Here is a 20,964-nt window from a genome sequence, read left to right as displayed (position 1 = left end):
TTGAATGGTCTTTGTTAAAGAGGGGGATGCAGCATTCCATTCCTACTTTATTCATTTCTCAACTCCTAAATATGCGTGAACTGCACCATTTTAAACCCAGAGTTTTTAGCGGCAGCATGGTTAAACACATTACTGCTCTTCAATAAGCTGTGAGTGCATAAGGGAAGAGTGGGGCTAAATGTAACGGGTGAATTGTAGGGTAATTGTAGTCAAATGCCATTTTTAGTTGAGCAAGAATAGTGGCAACCAGGGAAAGCGTTTTGGGGGGGGGGGGGAGAAGTACAGGCAGGTATTACCCCGGGTGGCGGGTTACCTCAAGTTACCCTAACAGGTTGGCCTAGATTATATTCAAGTAATTTCTTGGGACATAAAATTCATCAATAGGATGCTAACTAGTTAAAAGATCACATTTTGGATCTAGCTAATGATTAGCCCAATAGGGTCAATGCAGATAGGCGACCCCATGCTTCAGCCTGTTTATTTATGCTGTATCAGTTGGGCTACAGGTGATAACGATTATTGCATACCTGATAATATGGTCCATGCATAGGCTATAAGCATGGTCCAATATGTAAAAACGTTAACAAATATTTTTTTACCAATATGCTATTGGGCTAATTTCTGGAGGTGGAAATAATATTTTTGATGGTGTCAGCATAATTGTATTTTCATTCATTTTGGAGTAGTATGTCCTTTTAAAAAGTCCCCAGAACTGATCTTCTTAGTCCTTCGACTTACAAGTTCTACGTGGGGAGGGGGGACACCCCAGAGCTCCAGAACAAGGCGGAGAGGAACCCCCCCGCAACCGTTTCCCCCAATGCTACACATTTTTACAGAGGTAACAATGAAGTCCCTTCTTGTGCCGATCTCACGAGCAACCGTTGCCATGGGCTTGGACTCGCCTGCTGATGTCATCCAGGCTCACCACAACAGTGGCACTGTGTCGGCCAATCAGCTGGCTGTCAGGAAGAGTCAGCCAGGGAATATGGAGGCTGACACCTTAATTCAGTGAGGGGAGAAGGACATGACTGGAAGGGATGCAGTCAGAGACAGATTGTGTGTGTGTGGTCGACTGCTGTGACCATTAAGCACGTCTTTCCAAGTGCTAAAGCCTCCAATAAAATAGTTCTCAAACCCAGTTTGCCCAACTCTGTACATCAATAGCTCTAACGTACATCAATGGCTCTATTGTCTCCATCACATACAGTCTGCTACATAAGGCTGTTACATCAGCATATAATGGCCAGGCAGTCCTGTCCCAGGCCAACCCCATGCTTGGTGCTCTGTGTTCCCAGCTTGTCTTCTTGATGTCTCAGCAGTGCTTGCAGTGAGTGCACACAGTTAGTTGGGTTCTGGATGGCGCCCAAACCTTGCCCAGCTTCTGTATACAATGAAACACACTGTTTAATGCCACCAAGAATGTCCGGCTGCCTCAGGAGGAAGGCAGGGCTATATAGGGAAACATCAAATGCTCTGTGGTCAGAGTCTGCTGCTTATTCATCAATAGGTGTTGCCAATGTGTTTCACCTGTCCGGACAGAGGGTGGAGCCTGAACGATATTACATGCCGCAGTCTCGGACACCAAGTGGTGATGGAGCATCCGTTCACACCTTCGGTCTAAACCACACAGCTGCTAAACATGGTAAGAGCGACCGGTAGGAGCAAAGTTTCAGCCATCGTTGCTTTGGTGGGGCACCCCTTCCGTTGTTCCGTTGGTCTCAACCTAGAAGCTGTGTGCCAGCAGATCGCGGTTTAATTTCAACGGGTTTGGGCCGAGCAAAATCAAATCTACGGGGAGGGAGATCACATAGCTCCATTTGGCAGCAGATGGTCTACAATATCTTAACACACCACTCAATACAAATGAGTCTTCCGAAATCCATACCTGTCCACTGGTAACTCATCAAATTAGTCCACAGCACTGAGCACTGCTTCACTTGGAATAACATTTGGCTGCATAAACCATGCAATAAAACCCTACAGGGCAGACAATGCCGGAATCAAGAACTAGCCTTGCACGAGCCGTGGCTTGTGCGAGCAGTATCGGCTCATAGGAGCAGATCTCCTGTTTCTGTAGCGTGAGGCAGCTTGAGGTACAAGCACACCCCCTGGACAGGACTTCTAGACTATCGCAGGACCTTACCCTTAATCTCCTTAAAGCTGAGTGCCAAGCAGAGACGCATCAGGTCCAATTCTTAGTCTTTGGTAATGACTCGGCCGTGCGTGGATCGAACTCTTAATCTAGAAACGGACCATTTTACCACAAGTTGGAATCAAGAACTGAATGAGTCATATGACCACAGACAAAATATTGATCAATGTGTAAACCTATTCCTCAAGCAGATTAATCCAAATCAATTTTTTTTTACAAAAATGTCTCCAGGTCAAAAAAATAATGTCAGTACTTTCATTCAGGCTCGACTCACACTACAGTAACTTCAGAAAGTACTCATACCCCTCGACTAATTCCACATTTGGTTGTGTTACAGCCTGAACAGAAAATGGATTATATTTCTCATCTACACACAATACCCCATAATGACAGTGAAAGCATGTTTTTAGAAATTTTAGCAAAAGTATTGAAAATGAAATACAGAAATATATAATTTACATACAGTACCAGCCAAAAGTTTGGACACACCTACTCATTCAAGGGTTTTTCTTTATTTTTACTATTTTTCTATATTGTAGAATAAAAGTGAAGACATCAAAACTATGAAATAGCACATATGGAATCATGTAGTAAGCAAAAAAAATTGTTAAACAAATAAAATATATTTTAGATTTTAGATTCCTAAAAAAGTAGCCACCCTTTGCCTTCATGACAGCTTTGCACAATCTTGGCATTCTCTCAACCAGCTTCACCTGGAATGCTTTTCCAACAGTGTTGAAGGAGTTCCCACATATGCTGAGCACTTGTTGGCTGCTTTTCCTTCACTCTGCGGTCTGACTCATCCCAAACCATCTCAATTAGATTGAGGTCGGGGGACTATGGAGGCCAGATCATCTGATGCAGCACTCCACTCTCCTTCTTGGTAAAATAGCCCTTACACAGCGGAGGTGTGTTGGGTCATTGTCCTGTTGAAAAACAAATGATAGTCCCACTAAGCGCAAACCAGATGGGATGGTGTATCGCTGCAGAATGCTGTGGTAGCCATGCTGGTTAAGTGTGCCTTGAATTCTAAATAAATCACAGACAGTGTCACTAGCAAAGCACCCCCACACCATCACACCTCCTCCTCCATGCTTTACGTTGGGAAATACACATACGGAGATCATCCGTTCACCTACTCTGCGTTTCACAAAGACACGGTGGTTGGAACCAAAAATCTCAAATTTGGACTAATCAGACCAAAGGACACATTTCCACCGGTCTAATATCCATTGCACGTGTTTCTTGGCCCAAGCAAGTCTCTTCTTCTTATTGGTGTCCTTTAGTAGTGGTTTCTTTGCAGCAATTCGACCATGAAGGCCTGATTCACGCAGTCTCCTCTGAACAGTTGATGTTGAGATGTGTCTGTTACTTGAACTCTTTGAAGCATTTATTTGGGCTGCAATCTGAGGTGCAATTAACTCTAATGAACTTATCCTCTGCAGCAGATGTAACTCTGGGTCTTCCTTTCCTGTGGCCGTCCTCATGAGAGCCAGTTCTTTCATAGCGTTTGATGGTTTTTCAGATTGCACTTGAAGAACTTTTCAAAGTTGTTGAATTATTGAGTATTGACTGACCTTCATGTCTTAAAGTAATGGACTGTCGTTTCTCTTTGCTTAGTTGATATGTTCTTGCCATAATATGGACTTGGTCTTTTACCAAATAGGGCTATCATCTGTATACCACCCCTACCTTGTCACAACACAACTGATTGGCTCAAACGCATTAAGAAGGAAAGAAATTCCACAAATTAACAAGGCACACCGGTTAATTGAAATGCATTCCAGGTGACTACCTCATGAAGCTAGTTGAGAGAACGCCAAGAGTGTGCATAGCTGTCAAGGCAAAGGTTGGCTACTTTGAAAAATATATTTTGATTTGTTTAATAGTTTTAATGTCTTCACTATTATTCTACAATGTAGAATTTTTTTTTTTTAAAATAAGAAAAACCCTGGAATGAGTAGGTGTGTCCAAACTTTTGACTGGTACTGTAAGTATTCACACCTGAGTCAGGTATCTTCGGCTGCGATTACAGCTTTGAGTCGTCTTGGGTATGTCTGTATCAGCTTTGCACATCTTCATTTCGGGATTTTCTCCCATTCTTCAGGTCTTTCCACAGATTTCAATGGGATTCAGACATAGCACTTTGCATTCAGGCTAAAGAGTTACATTTTTGTCTCATCAGACCACATCATCTTTTGCCTTATGATCTCAGTCTTTCACGTGCCTTTTTGCTGTCATGTGTTCTCCCATCTCAGCCAAGGAACTCTGTAGTTCTGTCAGTTCTTGGTCACCTCCCTGACCAAGGTCCTTCTTGTCCGGTTGCTCAGTTTGGTCGGACGGCCAGTTCTAGGCAGAGTCTGGGTAGTTCCATATTTTTTCAATTTTCCACTGTGCTCTTGGAAACTTTCAACATTCTAGAAATTGTTTTATACCCTTTCCAGATATATGCCTCATCACAATTACATCTCGGAGATCTACGGACAGTTCCTTGGACTTCATGGTATAGTTTCTGCTCTGACATGCACTGTCAACTGAGGGACCTTATATAGACAGGTGTGTTTCTTTCTAAATGTCCAAACAATTGAATTGGCTACAGGTGGACTCCAATCAAGTTGTAGTGACATCAATCATGATCCAAGGAAATTGGATGCACCCGAGTTGACAGTGTCATAGCAAAGGGGTGTGTATACTTATGTAAATGAGATACAGTGTCTGTATTTTATTTTCAACAAATTTGAACATTTCTAAAAACATGTTTCACTTCGTCATTGTGAGGTATTATGTGTAGATGGGTGAGAATTCAGGCTGTAACCACAAAATGTGGAATAAGTGAAGGGGTATGAATACTTTCTGAAGGCACTAGTGGCAGCGTGGTTCCCAAAAGTCATTCGGAAGAGCTATAAAGAGAGCTTCCTCAGTCACCGTTTCTTTCTTTCAGTGAAGTCGAGATTTTGGGCTGCCGTGAGAGTTGGGAAGGGGAAAAAAGTGGTGTTTGATTCCAACTGTTCAGAGGGAGACTAGAGGGGATTTTGTTTGGCAGGTCCTCTGGCCCACCATTCCTGAGGTTCAGTAGGAGTTCACAGAACACGGGGCCGAGTGGACAGAAATAAACTGTTTGCTCATGTGTGGGTGCGATGAAATAGTTCGACACCCAAACGAGAGAGACAAGCGCGCTTTTCTCTCCTGCTAGACAGGACTGGACGGTGCAATTTTTTGTATTCTTCAGAAGAGCAGCTGGAAGGAGGAGGAAGGTGAAGAGGAGGGTTGAGGCTGGGGAGAGCAAGTCTGGGGTATTGGTCATTGTAGAACGGGGGTGTCTGGGAAAGGGTGGTGGTAGTAGTAGTTTCTGGGGTTGGAGGTTCAGCTTCAAATTCCACTTCACCCACTACTACTTTTTCCTTAATAGTAATGTTTTCTACTAATCTATAACATTATGTGGCTCCATCACAGTGCCTTCCGAAAGTATTCACACCCCTTGAGTTTTTCACATTTTCTTCTGTTACAGCCTGAATTTAAAATGGATTAAATTGATGGCCGACATGATGTCAAAGTGGAATTATGTTTTTAGAAATTGTTACTAAATAATTAAAAGCTGAAATGTCTTGAGTCAATAAGTATTCAACCCCTTTCTTACGGCAAGCCTAAATACGTTCAGGAGTGAAAATGTGCTTAACAAGTCACATAAAAAGTTGCATGGGCTCACTCTGTGTGCAATACTAGTGTTTAACATGATTTTTGAATGACTGCCTCATCTCTGTACCCCACACATACAATTATCTGTAAGGTCAAACACAGATTCAACCACAAAGACCAGGGAGGTTTTCCAATGCATCGCAAAGAAAGGCACCTATTGGTAGACGTTGAATAGCCCTCAGTCACTACAAAGATAAACGCGTCCTTCCTAACTCAGTTGCTGGCGAGGAAGGAAACCGCTCAGGGATTTTAAAACAGTTACAGAGTAATGGCAGTGATAGCAGAAAACTGAGGATTGATCAACATAAGGAAGCCTGTACAGAATACAAATATTAATTTTACATTTTTAGTCATTTAGCAGACGCTCTTATCCAGAGCAATTTACAGTTAGTGAGTGCATACATTTTTTTCATACTCCAAATCATGAATCTTGTTTGCAATAAGGCACTAAAGTAAAACCGCAAAAGATGAGGCAAAGAAATTAACTTTATACAAAGCATTATGTTTGGGGCAAATCCAACACAACACATCACTGACTACCACTCTTCATATTTTCAAGCATGGTGGTGGCTGCATCATGTTATGGGTATGCTTGTCATCAGCAAGGGAGGTGTTTTTGGATAAAAATAAATGGAATAGAGCAAAGCACACGCAAAATCTTAGAGGAAAACCTGGTTCAGTCTGCTTTCCAACAGACACTGGTAGACAAATTCACCTTTCAGCAGGGCAATAACCTAAAACACAAGGCCAAATATACACTGGAATTGCTTAACAAGACAACATTGAATGTTCCCGAGTGGCCTACTTACAGTTTTGACTTAAATTGGCTTGGAAATCTATGGCAAGACTTGAGAATGGCCGTCTAGCAATGATCAACAACCAACATGACAGAGCTTGAAGAATTAAAAAAATCCTAATGTGCAAATATTGTACAATTCAGGTATGCAAAGCTTTTAGACTTACACAGAAATACTCACAGCTGTAATCGCTGCCAAATGTGATTCTAACATGTATTGACTCAGGGGTGTAGTTACTTATGTAAATGATATATTTCTATATTTCATTTGCTAACATTTCTAATAACATGTTTTCACTTTGTCATCATGGAGTATTGTGATGGGTGAGACACTTTTTATTTAATTCCTTTTGAATTCAGGCTGTAACAACAAATGTGGAATAAGTCACAGGGTATGAATAATTTCTGAAGGCACAGTATTGTATCAAAATGACTTTTAGAAAAAATCCAATATGGGAACCAGAACTTCAGGGGTTTGCAATAGCAATGATTTGATGCTGGTCACTAGTGCAGTGACTTATACAATACACTATTGCCCTGGTAAATTGACCCAGGTAGAATAAAATGGCAACCCTCAAATACAAGAAGATATTGAAGATGTCCTAACATAACCCCATAATATTTTTCCTTCATCATCATTTCCTAAACCAGTACTTTTTTATTCCATTGGAAAGCCCTATTAAATCCCCTGCTTTCATGCGCTTACTTCCCAACTATGTTCCATGTCAACATTCCTAGACAATATCCCCATCACCGGAACCCATTTTACGACGTCAGCAAGGAATGTTGTTTTCCATCCATGCTTTTTCCATCAGCGGTAGTAGGCCAAGTGAAGGCAGGGGAGTATGACGTCGGAAATGAGGTGACCAACAGCAGATGATTATAGGCTACAACCTGAAGTGAACCAATCAATTGGGAAAGGTGGTAAGAGATCAGCCTGGTGCCAGGTCTGTTTGTACCGTCCCTTAGTTGGGATCACAATGACCATAGGAGTTGGCAAAACAGCACCAGGCTAAAATAAAGATCAGACACGACCAGCTCCAGAAGAGTCCTCACTATACGGACAGTGTGGTCCTCGCAAAGGCTGCTCTGACTGCCAGGTCCTCCTAATGCTACATGACAGCTCCCTGAGGTGACTATGCCATCATGTCTTTGCCACACTGAATTATCCTCGTCTCCAACACTTCTCAGTGAGCGAGCGGCGCTACCAACACTTGACCAATCCAGCTAGTTGTCCCCTGCGGTACTAGACTAGAGAATGTGTGAGATGGCACTGCAGACAGATTCTCAAATGTGACAGCCCTCCACTATGGTGCCCTTAGATGGAACTGGACAAGAGAGTGCCACTGCGTCTTAGTCCTGACCAACAGAGCACCTGTTCAGTTTGAAGTGGATAGTCCTGGACATATAGACACAGATATTAGCCTACGTATTAATAGGCTGGACATGACAGTGGAGGAAAATAGTATAATGGAACGTGTAGGTGTTGAATCATCTCTCTTTTTCAATCAGAAAGCTAGGTCTGCTGTGATTATGACACGGAGATGGAGAAAAAGAGAGAGATTCTGAGTATGAAAGAGGGAAGAGAGAGGGTTAGTAGAAATAGAACGGGAGAGAGAAACACACACACATGCCTGAGCGGTGAGTGCAACAGCATAGCTGCCTGTATGTTAGCCACCCGCCCGTCCTGCATTCCCTCTACCAGTCAGTCCACAGTGAAAAACGCTCCAATGAAGTCAGTCATTCATAACAACAGTAGCCCCCCTGTCCTCGCCCAACCCCACCCCCCTACCCTGTCCTGCTCTGCAGTCCACCTCTGGGACAGGGGTGGGAGGGGGTAAACACTAGAGGTCTTTACAGGTCCAAAAAGTTGGACACATTCCGAAATTGACCTGGGGCTTTCTCACCCAGACCCAATAATGCATAAATATATATTTTGTAAATATAGAGACCCGTTCCGAACAGACCCGACGACAACTAGAATAGTTCCGTATAGACCTGGTTAGCTCCAGACCCGGTCTGAGACGATCCGAGTGAGGGAAGCAGCAGATAAGTCCTTTTTAAGCTACGTTATTAACCAGAGCTGATAAAGCGCGAGAGGAGGTAGAGAGAGGTGCCGCTCTAGTAGGCGGGGGAGGGGCCGTACTGTGAGTGAGTGACACGAGAAGGGTGTAATTGCAGACCACAATTAAGGGCGTTTTCTGATTTAGGTGCTTCTTGATGTCAAGTTATACTCATTGATGCTCGCCATTGGTCCGTGGCCGTTTCTTTCGCGTCAGGGACAACAGTTGTTAACATCTGTAGCATTGTAGCTAACCCTAACACTTTTCTTGACTAATGGCAGGTATCAATGGCCGTTTTCTGATATCAGGGAACACCCACATCAAGAAACGACCCGAATTGCAGTCTGCAATTACACCATATTTTAGTGACACAGGGAGCAGGGAGGGAGAGACTAGAGACAGCAACCAACCAAGCCGTCTCGCGCTACAGTAGACTAATAGCTGCCATAGTTAGGTTATTTATCATTACATAGTACCTGTCTTGACTGCATCAAACCGGGAGAAGCTAGTTAAGCTAGCTAACGATAGTTAGCTAGGCTAATTGAGGCTGCAGTGCATTGACTCTCATCCTACAGTTACAAATACAGTAACAACTCCATTCAGAATATTAAGTAGCAGCCTGCCTGTTGGCTCTTGGTCGCTGTAGCCTATCCTTCTCCTTTAACTTTTAATTCTGTCATTTTAATTCTTCCATTGATTAGATAAATCCTAAATTTTGCCACACACGGAGGCTTTATGACGTGGATCCGTGAAGACCTCTATTGAAGACCTCTAGTAAACACCCCTCTTTTTCTCACCAATTTCGTGATATCCAATTGGTAGTTACAGTCTTGTCCCATCGCTGCAACTCCCTTACGAACTCGGGAGTGGCGAAGGTTGAGAGCCATGCGTCCTCCGAAGCACGACCCTGCCAAGCCGCACTGCCCGCTTAACCCGGAAGCCAGCCGCACCAATGTGTCGGTGGAAACACTGTACAACTGGCGACCGCGTCAGCGTGCATGCGCCCGGCCTGCCACAGGAGTCGCTAGAGTGCGATGGGATAAGGACATCCCGGCCGGCCAAACCCTCCCCTAACCCGGATGACGCTGGGCCAATTGTGTGTGTGTGGGTCGCCTCATGGGTCTCTCGGTCCCGACCAGCTGTGACACAGCCCGGGATCGAACCCGGATCTGTAGTGACGTCTCAAGCACTGCAGTGCCTTAGACCGCTGCGCCACTCGGGAGGCCTAAACACCCCTCTTTAGACAGGAACAATGCTCAGGCACGTCAAACTTGATCCGATTGCCTCCCCCCTCGGGTTTGGCCTAAATAAAATGTTTTATATCGGGGAGGAAATGTTACATACCCCAAATAGCCATGTTTGTTCTACAAAGCAGAAAAAATACTAGATCTAGGTTAAATGACTTGAACTGAGCTTCAACTTCCAGATTCGATCAGCACAGCGGTAGGTCTGATAATGCTCTGATGTAGAAACCTAATGAGGAAATAGCACTGAAATTAAATGTGTACATTTAGATGAGTGAACGTCAATGCTTAAATCAGCTCTACTCATTAACTCCAATATATATACAGTGCTATGAAAAAGTATTTGCCCCCTTTCTAATTTTCTCTACTTTTGGATATTTGTGATACTGAATGTTATCAGATCTTCAACCAAAACCTAATATTAGATAAAGGGAACAATTACATATTTATTTCATTTATTTCATAAACAAAGTTATGCAACACCCAATTCCCCTGTAATTGCCCCCTTACACTTAATAACTGGTTGTGCCACCTTTAGCTGCAATGACTCCAACCAAATGCTTCCTGTAGTTGTTGATCAGTCTCCCACGTCGCTGTGGAGGAATTTTGGCCCACTCTTCCATGCAGAACTGCTTTAACTCAGTGACGTGTGGGTTTTCAAGCATGAACTGCTCGTTTCAAGTCCTGGCACAACATCTCAATTGGGATTAGGTCTGGACTTTGACTAGGCCATTCCAAAACTTCCAATTTGTTGCTTTTTAGCAATTTTCATGTAGACTTGATTGTGTGTTTTGGATCATTGTCTTGCTGCATGACCCAGCTACGCTTCAGCTTCAGCTCACAGACGGATGGTCTGGTTACTGGAAACATGTCGTCCAAAAAGTTATACTTTTGAATCATCTGTCCATAGAACGTTCTTCCAAGAGTCTTGATGATCATCCAGGTGCTTTTTGGCAAACTTGAGTCAACTTTTTGGACGAGATGGGTCCCATTTATGCCTAGCGAAAACCAAACACTGCATTCCACAGTAAGAACATCATACCAAAGGTCAAGTATGGTGGTGGTGGTGTGATGGTTTGGGGGTGCTTTGCTGCCTCAGGACCTGGACGACTTGCCTTAATAGAAGGAACCATGAATTCTGCTCTGTATCAGAGAATTCTACAGGAGAATGTCAGACCATCCGTCTGTGAGCTGAAGCTGAAGCGTAGCTGGGTCATGCAGCAAGACAATGATCCAAAACACACAATCAAGTCTACATGAAAATTGCTAAAAAGCAACAAATTGGAAGTTTTGGAATGGCCTAGTCAAAGTCCAGACCTAATCCCAATTGAGATGCTGTGGCAGGACTTGAAACGAGCAGTTCATGCTTGAAAACCCACACGTCACTGAGTTAAAGCAGTTCTGCATGGAAGAGTGGGCCAAAATTCCTCCACAGCGACGTGAGAGACTGATCAACAACTACAGCAAGCATTTGGTTGGAGTCATTGCAGCTAAAGGTGGCACAACCAGTTATTAAGTGTAAGGGGGCAATTACTTTTTCACACAGGGGAATTGGGTGTTGCATAACTTTGTTTATGAAATAACTATGTAATTGTTGTGTTATTTGTTCACTTATGTTCCCTTTATCTAATATTAGGTTTTGGTTGAAGATCTGATAACATTCAGTATCACAAATATGCAAAATGGAGAGAAAATTAGAAAGGGGCAAATACTTTTTCATAGCACTATATATTATATATATATGTGCTCAAAAATAGCAAATCAAATTACTTGAACCTAGTCAAAATCCCAAATCTCTCTGACAAATCTGAAAATGTAACATCATCCAGTGACTAAAATAAATCCCCCTCTCCCCAGTCACACACAGTCTTTTGACTTGATGCTGTGACAAGCAGCAAATAAGTTGCATCACTCTGTTCAGGGGAACAAGGCAGCCTCTTCACGCAGTGAAATAAGTCTGTCATTGAGGATTCCTTTCATTAGTACAGTACTTTCCAAATAATTGCGCCTTTCCACTCAACTTGGAGCTTCCAGCTGCAAATTAACCCTGTGAGGGCCGCAGGCTTCCATTTCCACAACAATAAAATTGACAACAACCACAAAGAGTGTTGAACTTACACATCTAAAATCTGTCTGATAGAGCCAATTAGCTTATTAGGTTGAGTTTTTTATTTATTTTTATGTTACTTGCCATCCACACTTCTCTGTGTCTGAAGAGATGTCAATAAACATGATAATAGATACGATTCAAACAACCGGCATACACTTGATATCAGTGTAGACAACGAGCAAAGACAGTCAGCAGTCATAACATTCCGGAAAGACTATGTATAGCCACATAATCGATCCATCGACAACATTGTAGCAACACTGAAACAATGTTCCGTTGCTGGGGGCATTGCTGACTGTCACACTCAGCCTGTTGAGTCAACGGAAGCAGGGTCGACCGCAGGCTGACACAGGTGAGACTGACGGGCGTGGCAAGACCCAGACAAATAGCTAAGTAGCTATAAACTGTGTTGCTAGAGTCTTAGGCTGTATTTGTATTTGCTTGCTCTTCCTCCTTCAGGACTGCTAATCTGAATGGATGTAATTCAGTAGGTGAAAGCAGCGATGAAAAAATATACCCAGTCCATTTAAACATAAATTGTAATGAAGAGAAACAAGGAAGGAAGATATTCAGAGGTAGTGGGGTTTACCCATTGAGCAGCCTATTGGCTACACTTCATAGCATCAAGTTCCATACAGTCATATTCATGTCAAGTTCACCACACCACTGTACAACTACTAGCCTGGTCCCAGATCTGTTCAGCATGACAATGACCATAAGAGTTGGCAAGAAAGCACAAACAGATATGGGACCAGCCTACTATTAAAACAAGCTCCTTAAAGCAGTATGATCCCAAATGGAGCTAAACTATTGCTAAACACCCACGCGCTGACGATTTGAACCCATCCTCGCTGCGTCTTCTCTGCCTCCTCCATTGATCTCTGACAATGCACACCTGACTAGGGCTTGAGAGTGACCCACTTTAGGGGATACTTTGGGATTTAGGCAATTTATCTACTTCCCCAGAATCAGATGCAACTAGTGGATACCATTTCTATGCCTCTGTGTGCAGTTTGAAGGAAGTTACTAATTGCTTACTAGAGTTAGCGCAATGACTGGAAGTCTATGGTAACACGTCCATATTTATATTGAACAATAAGGGACCATATTGCATTTTAACCTCCTCGTATAACTGGGAGAACACAGTGGAGAGAGGCAAGGTGAGGCTGAGAGAGGCAGCCACTGCCCACTATAAACTCTGATGGGAATCCCATGTTGCTGTGCGTGTGTGCATATGTGTAGGGGGAAATGATAACGTATCCATCTTAACAGACGGTTTCTCATCAATGTGTATTAAGGCAGTGCAGACAGACAGAAGTGGTTTCAGCTATAGAGCTGTAGACATCAGATCAGTACACACACACACACACACACACACACACAGATACAGTGTTGTTTCTCATCATCACAGCACACCAGCCAGAGCTCCACTATTTTTCATGAGCCAGTTTGGTTGCCAGGGTGTTTGTTTCCATAGCCACATACCAGCCTTATGCGACAAACCAGCCCCCCCTAACTGATTTAACCCCACAGCAGAGCACTGGAGTCGTGTATGATCTGGTGTCCTATTCAAAGATGGTGCGAGGCCAGCTAATGCTTTGACCTCATTGTTGCCATGCCACAATACACTGACTGTGCAATGGGCACGGTTAACCCTTCGCTGTCTGTAGAAGGGCGTAAGGCTGTTATAGGGAATGACATAAGCGATACCTTCAAATTTGTGTGTGTGAAGTGGCATCGGTGCCAGAAGCCCTAACCCTTCCCCAACCTAAACGGAGCATGGCCATTGGCAATAATCAACTTCAATGGACAGTCAAGATGGAGATGGTATGTGTCAGTGTGTGCCTACCTGGGTTATTGGCCTCCCCCTCCAACACATGGAGCTCGGTGCACTCGGCCAGGCTGTGCTCCAGACACAGCTGCAGGAAGCGGGCCTGGGTCCGCGACACCCGCTTCAGCAGCGACAGCAGAGCCACCGTCTGCTCACACTCATTCCATCCCTTAAACCAGCTTCCTAGGACGCCCACCTGGTCGCGAAACATCATGGTCTTGGGGACATGCACTAAGCAGAACGGGGAAACCAGTTAGAGTGACCCCCCTGGTGTCACGAGATAATTAGGTTCACGGAGGTCTTGGTGCTGCGGTGGTTCAACTTTGGTCAAAGCTTGTGTCGCTTTCTCTGGTTGGTTGCTTTCTCTGTTATTGATGTTGAGTGGACAGCAGTAGCTACTTTGAGCATGAAGGGTTTGAGCTGTTGTGCTCAGTTCAAGTGGCATAGCATCATCCGGGCTTTTAGCATTGCAGGTGTAGCTTCAGCTTGAGGGGAGCAAGGTGCTCTCCTAGGTGCATCTGCAAAAGGATGAGGGTTAACAGTCAGATGGGAGAGTCAACTTTCTTCCTGCACTCCGCGCTGTCACACCAGCGTTACCCTTGTTGGCATTTTCCACAGGGATCCCCCTTAGACCTGAAATTATGGAAATAAATGGTTGAGAGACACTGTCACACACACACACAGACATGGTCGGTCGGTCACACACACTACGGCGTCCTAAAACCATCCAGTAAAGTCTTTACCGACCGTGAATACCAAACGCTGAACATTTTTTGACAGTGCCCCTGTTGCTTCAGCAAACACTGCTCTCCGCAGACTTGAAATAGACGGTTATTTGAAAACCACAATATTAGTGATACCTATTCTCTACTGCAACAAAGCCTGTATGCATCCTACTTTTAATTTGAAAGTAGTTATGCTCTACCGTATAGATACGGGCCTGTGGCATTCACCACAGAGAGAAAAAAATCAACCACATCCACCTATTCCAAAAAATATGATTGTCAGTAATTGGCGCAACATCCCAACTGGTATTTCTAAAGAGAAGGGCGCCGGTGCCTTATGTTTTAATGTTACAGACAGCTATGTTCAAAGTAGCTCTCGAAAACCCTTCTCCGTAGGGTTTTCAGCGATTCGCTTCACCCACGGTTGGCTGCGTGTGAACTACAATTCCGACACCGTGTTTAAATGTTTAGAAATAACCATCGTTTGCGAAGCGGTTTTCAAAACATATGCTGATATGCCCTTTTATCTTTCATATCAGCCGAGAAATAATATTTCAAATAAAAAAGCTACACTAACTGTAGTAGTTTTGCACAGAGCCATACACTGTGTGCGCCTCCAGTTGATAAACTACACTTCCTCCCCAGTTACGCTAAAGCCTGTCACATGCTTCCCAGTAGAAGCAGTTAGTGCATATATTATGACACATTTTTGTGATGTTTTTGTTAGTTTCGGTGTTCGGCAGGTTTTTCTTCGGCTGTTCGTGCACACAATTTTTTCTTGAGGCAAGTCGAAGTTCGGTAGCCAAAGTCTACTCCCCTTCATCAGTGATTGGTCAACAGTACTACTTCTAGTAGGAGGGGGAGCATTAAGTGTTTGTTATCATTCAACGAAAGACTACTATTGCTCAAATTAGGGTTCTTTCCACACCTGGTCCCTTTCAGACAATTTTTTTACACACACTACTGCAACACCTTTGCCACAACCCCTCACATTGGTGCCACAAGAGAGAAAATTATGATGTGCAGGTTCGCGGGAAAAACATGTGCCATTTTTGGATATTGATTAGCGATTGTCAAGGACGTACAGAAATTCCAAAATATGTGTGGAGTTTTTAGTTCCGATTATTTGTTTGCAATATGTGATCGATAAGAGAGCTTCATAAGCTGTTTATTCGATTGTGGGATTTGAATATTGTGGGATGACAACAACATATCTAGTAAGAATCACAACATACTGTAGCATACTAAATCAATTCTAGCTTTTAAAGGGGCAGTAGCCTACATTTCTGTACAATTTTCAATTACGGCATTATTTAATCTGCAGTTATTCTTCTGCCATTTATTATGTTACCAATAATATTGACATCTTAATAGTATCATCTGATTACAATTATTACATCTAATCTTTCAACAAAATGCAATCTATCAGCTTCCAAAATGCAAGTAGGTATATTTAGCTGTCCAAAAACACATTCTGATGAAATGGCTTGTCCCAGAGTACATTGAGTGAATGTTGGAAAAAGATATTGGTTCCTTTCAAACATAGCGATGTGAATACAAAGAGGACTCGGACCACAAAATGGGTGAAGTGAACTGGAAAAAAAGTTGATTCCTCATTCAAAGGCAAGGGCAGTGTGAATACAAAAGAGACCGGAGTTATTTAGCTTTTTTTTTTTTTTTTACCCCAGAGGACTGAGATCAGTTCTTTTAAAAAGGACTATGTGAAAACACCCCAAGACCTCCTCTGCAAAAATGTCAAAAGTAATTACATATTTCTTGATTTATCTTAGATGGAGTCAAACTACTTTGAGGAAGTGTTTCTGGCTATGTTGTTGCTATGGTGGCTCAAGAGGGACAAACAGTAATATTGCAGTTTTTTTTTCAAGCGAATGTCTTTAGGGAGTAGCCTATACTAGCATAGACGTTCGATTCACCTAGCCGAGCTCTGCTAGGAGCAAACTGAAACCATGTGTGTGGACACCTTTACACACAGGTGTTCGGAGCAAGCTAGATAGCACAGGTGGCTGTATCTGTCTTCCAGAAACAAGCGCTTTAACATGGAGATATTGCCTTGTGGGAACACTATCCCTATAAAAAGGTGTGTAGTAATTTAACCTTTTGAATTTAGAAAATTATTTCTCACTGATATGAAAGATACGTCCCTTTTTCCCCAAAACCTTACCGCAAGTAATGTGTTTTAACGTTCAGAACGAGCGTCGGGGCTCTTAACAAAACTCCCCCGGCCAGTAGATAGGCTTCTATCGTCAATAGGCGCTAAAGGTAGTTAGCGTCTATGAATGCGTTATGTTAAATGGCATATTATTATATTATATTATATTATGTTCAAAGCATCGGTGTGCTGTACTATATGATGAAGCATAAATGACAAAATTCCACTACACATTGCTTCGAAAATAGTCTGTAGACTGTATAATCGGTGGACTGCCAACGTCGACGCTACACTGAAATAACCTCGCGTGAAAATACCGCATTCGTATTCAATGTCGTACCTTAAAATAAGTCCCCATGTCAGCACTAACCGGTCTCAAAAACGGCCACACTGCATCATCAGCACTGGGGCAATCATAGCCCTACATAAGCACCGAGGATAGGCTAGATAATTTGTAAAATGTGGAGGTGATGCGATTCGTCTCGAGGAAAAGGAATACTTGGATCTACATTAAATAATTGAGTCTCAAACGCGGAGTCTAGAACGTTCCCAAAATGTGGATGATGCATAGCTATGCTACACTGTAATTCTATACATATTCAGTCTAGTTTCCATAAACTCCTGAGATCCAGAACCGCGCGTTAACCATTTCCCTGCTTATTTATACGCGTCAATGTCTGCAAAATAAATGTCCAGCTGGATACATTTGTGTTCTCCGAAAAAAATAGTTATTGGATCACCGTTTTTTAGGTTAGTACTTAGTAGCATATTTTCTCTATTGCAGGTGTCCTAATGGACAGCCAACTAGAGAGCAGCTCAAACAAGAGTCGACAAAAATACTCCAGAAGCTTGTTAAAAGTTGCAAAGAAAATGGTTAAAACGTTAGGCTACTCACTTCTAGGCACAGTTGTATCAGTGGTGTTGGTCGCAGGACGGGGCGCAACAAAGTACACAATTGTGGGGAGCGGTGCCCCTTCACTCCCGATCTGTGTGTTTTGCCATCTTGACTAACTATTCTCCCTACAGTTAAGCTACTCTTGTTTTACCAGAGGCGAGTCTCGGCATTGCTTTCCACATGCTAATAATTAACATGAAGCATTACGTCAGGAGCTTGGCAGCACAAGGAAGCACAAAAATAGAGAATGGAGTGAGGGACAGATCACATAACCTAACAGCGACCGAGACGACTGACAGGGATTTGCAAGTTTTAGAAGAAAAAAAAGGTTTCCATAGCAAAGTGGACAAAATCAAAACAAGAGTGACGATGTGTGTGAATGTAAAACAGGGCGGGAGTTGCCTCAATTTGGCCCTTTCACTTATCTGTCCAATACTTCTACCTACATTTGTACACAAATTAAATAATAATAACTGGTCCATAAAAGCCCTATATACGGTGATACCTTTGTCGGAGTTGATCATTTAGCAGTGGTTACTACAAATACAGTATGAAGAGACAAATGTTATCAATTAAAGAGGTGTGCCTCCTCTTTCATGAAGTTCTTCATTGTAAATTTAGCTCTGATGTGTGCATTCCATCCAGCAGAGGGCCTCACGCTCCACCGTCTGGTCTGGTTTAATTCAAAGCAAAATAGATATTTCATACATTGTTTCAATAATAGTAAAATAAACAGTGATACATTGTATCGTGTTATAGCAATGTAGCCGCTGATACAATGTTTTCGAGTTACAGTAGCAGTGAGCAAAATAAGGAAATTAAATGCTTCGGTCATACAAGATATTTATCATTCTCCTGAAATAGAATTTGTTATCTAAATTTGATACAAGTGGTATCTAAAATAGGCCACTGTGACACAAAAAAATTGTGACATGGACTCATAATCCAGACTGCTGCTTAGATTCTAGATGTTGTCCGATGGTAATTAGCTGATATGTTGAAACAGAGCACAAAGATAAGCTTATTGGGTTAGTTGGGAAGTGGGCAGTTCTCTTTAATCAATCAAAAGCTCAAGCCTTCACAAATTGGATTGATATCTGACAAGGTGACAATTAGCCTACAGTTGACCTCTGCATTGAGATATTATAGCATAAACTATATCAACTTAATTTTTAGGGTCCCAAATGGCAAGACTAATTTGAATGGAATACTTATAGGATCGTGGAATGCATTTGTTCAGGTTTATATAAAGGTATTTGTTGCAAGTTGCAGAATATTTTTTATTTAATTTGTTCATTTAATGCAACAATGATGTATTGGTTGCTGAAAGGTTGTTTTGAATTATAAAATTACAAAACTATTTACTTTGGGTGGTCCTCTGTAGCTCAATTGGTAGAGCATGGCGCTTGTAACGCCAGGGTAGTGGGTTCGATCCCCGGGATCACCCATACATAAAAATGTATGCACACATGACTGTAAGTCGCTTTGGATAAAAGTGTCTGCTAAATGGCATATTAATATTATTATTATTATTATTATATTATTACTCAAGTAGGCCTATGCAATACATCAGGCCTGGACCTATGCTCTGTGATTTTTTTTTTCTCCAGTGCAGTTCATTTTGGAAGATATTTTTGGTGCCTAGTCTTTCCAAAAAGCATGTGTATAATATCCAGTAAAATTGTACTTCTTACTTGAAATAATGATGATACAAGGATGCCAATAGTATGTGGTGGAAAAAGCCTTACCTCAGTGTTTTCCTCAATGGATGAAGAACTCCAGCAGGCCTGAGGTTTGGACGCTATCTTGTGGGTATTAAGGCATGCTTCTTGTCTGAAACAGTTTGTGGCGTGCATATATTATGACTACATTTTGTGACTGTTTTGGTCTTAGGCAAGCATTGTTTCGGCTGTTCGTGCACACAATAATTTTTCCTGAGGCAAGTAAGTTCGGTAGCCGAAGTCTATGTAATCGGTGTGAAATGGCTTGCTAGTTAGCGGTGCGCACTAGTAGCGTTTCAATCGGTGACGTCACTCGCTCTGAGACCTTGAAGTAGTTGTTTCCCTTGCTCTGCAAAAGCCGTGGCTTTTGTGGAGCGATGGGTAACGGTGCTTCGAGGGTGATTGTTGTCGATGTGTGCAGAGGGTCCCTGGTTCAAGCCCAGGTAGGGGCGAGGAGAGGGACGGAAGCAACACTGTTACATCTACACCCCTTCGTCGGTGATTGGTCAACAGTAGGGATTCTTCAATGAAGTGTTTGTTGTCATTGAACTAGAGACGATGACACATTGCAACATTGTTGCAAAGGAGGTGTGATGACGTGAAAGCGCAAGAATGGCGCTAAATTCAGACCTTCGTCTCCTGAGTACACACCTTCGACTCCTGAGTTTATACTGTACATTCGTCTCCTGAATACAAACCAAGTCATCTTACCTTTAGGTCTTCTTGCTCTCTTGAGGATCTTGAAATGGAGTCGGTTGGCAGTGGTGAGCGCTCTAAGATTGAGCCAGACCAGGATGAAGTGGGCCTACCTGCGGCGACAGGTGTGGTAAAGACTTCCAACGTTTGCCCTGTGAATCCTACCGGAGAAGATTTTGGACCGGTGGGAATGAGATTTTTGGAAAGAGTGGATTGCTGCTTTTTGGCCGACCCATACGTTGTGTCAAGCTGGGTAAAGGGAAAACTGGGAATGGGTACATCTGTGAAAGTTTCGAGAAGTGGATTTGTTTAGATTTTTTGTGCATCCTCCACCCAGAGGAAACGGGCGCTTCGCAGCTCAACCTGTGGCGTGCTTTGCTCTCCGGAACAGGGCGCCGCTCAAAGGGGTGATCAGTGGGGTAGCGTTGAGTTGGATCAAATGTAAAATAATATTCCTGGTGTTTGTGACGCCTGACGTTTGGTGAGACGTAGACCCGGTGGCAATGGCGAGTCTAAGAATACCCTGTCTGTCTGGTTGAGCTTTGACAGAGTTTCTACCTGAAAAGGTCAGTTTAGGTTATATTTGCTATTCTGTCAGGGCATATGTTCCAAACCCGCTACGGTGCTTTAGGTGGCAAGGATTCGGACATGTTGCGGCAGTGTGTAGAAGGGAGATCCCACAATGTGAGAAATGTGCAGGAGGGCATAGTCAGAGGGAGTTGGGATAGAGAACGCACTGTGTGTCAACTGTGGGGGTGCCCTGTGAGAGAGAGACAAATTGAGATTACCAGAGTTTGAGTGGGGATGAAAGTTTCATTTGCTCAGGCAGTGAAGAGAGTAGAGGATAGCCCAAGGGTGGGTGATT

General features: G+C 43.0%; 1 protein-coding gene across 4 annotated transcripts in view; it reads right to left on the bottom strand.

The window, feature by feature from the left end:
• Nucleotides 1–17,936, bottom strand: part of LOC121545175 (protein Smaug homolog 1) — a 69,164-nt gene extending 51,228 nt beyond the window's left edge. For 2 of the 4 annotated variants that reach the window (XM_041855628.2, XM_041855630.2), the window contains exons 1-2: nt 17,683–17,936; nt 13,911–14,525 (exon numbers count right to left, since the gene is read on the bottom strand). In XM_041855628.2, the coding sequence (XP_041711562.1) occupies nt 13,911–14,106 (196 nt within the window). In that variant the 5' untranslated portion in view covers nt 14,107–14,525; nt 17,683–17,936. The remainder of the gene's footprint in view (nt 1–13,910; nt 14,526–17,682) is intronic. The other 2 variants (XM_041855629.2, XM_041855631.2) reach the window with 2 other exon arrangements.
• Between the last annotated feature and the right edge of the window lie 3,028 nt (nt 17,937–20,964).

Source organism: Coregonus clupeaformis, chromosome 29 (assembly GCF_020615455.1).
Source record: "Coregonus clupeaformis isolate EN_2021a chromosome 29, ASM2061545v1, whole genome shotgun sequence".
Lineage (NCBI taxonomy): Eukaryota > Metazoa > Chordata > Actinopteri > Salmoniformes > Salmonidae > Coregonus > Coregonus clupeaformis.
Note: the sequence above shows the minus strand (reverse complement) of the source record. Positions and strands in the feature narration are given on the sequence as shown.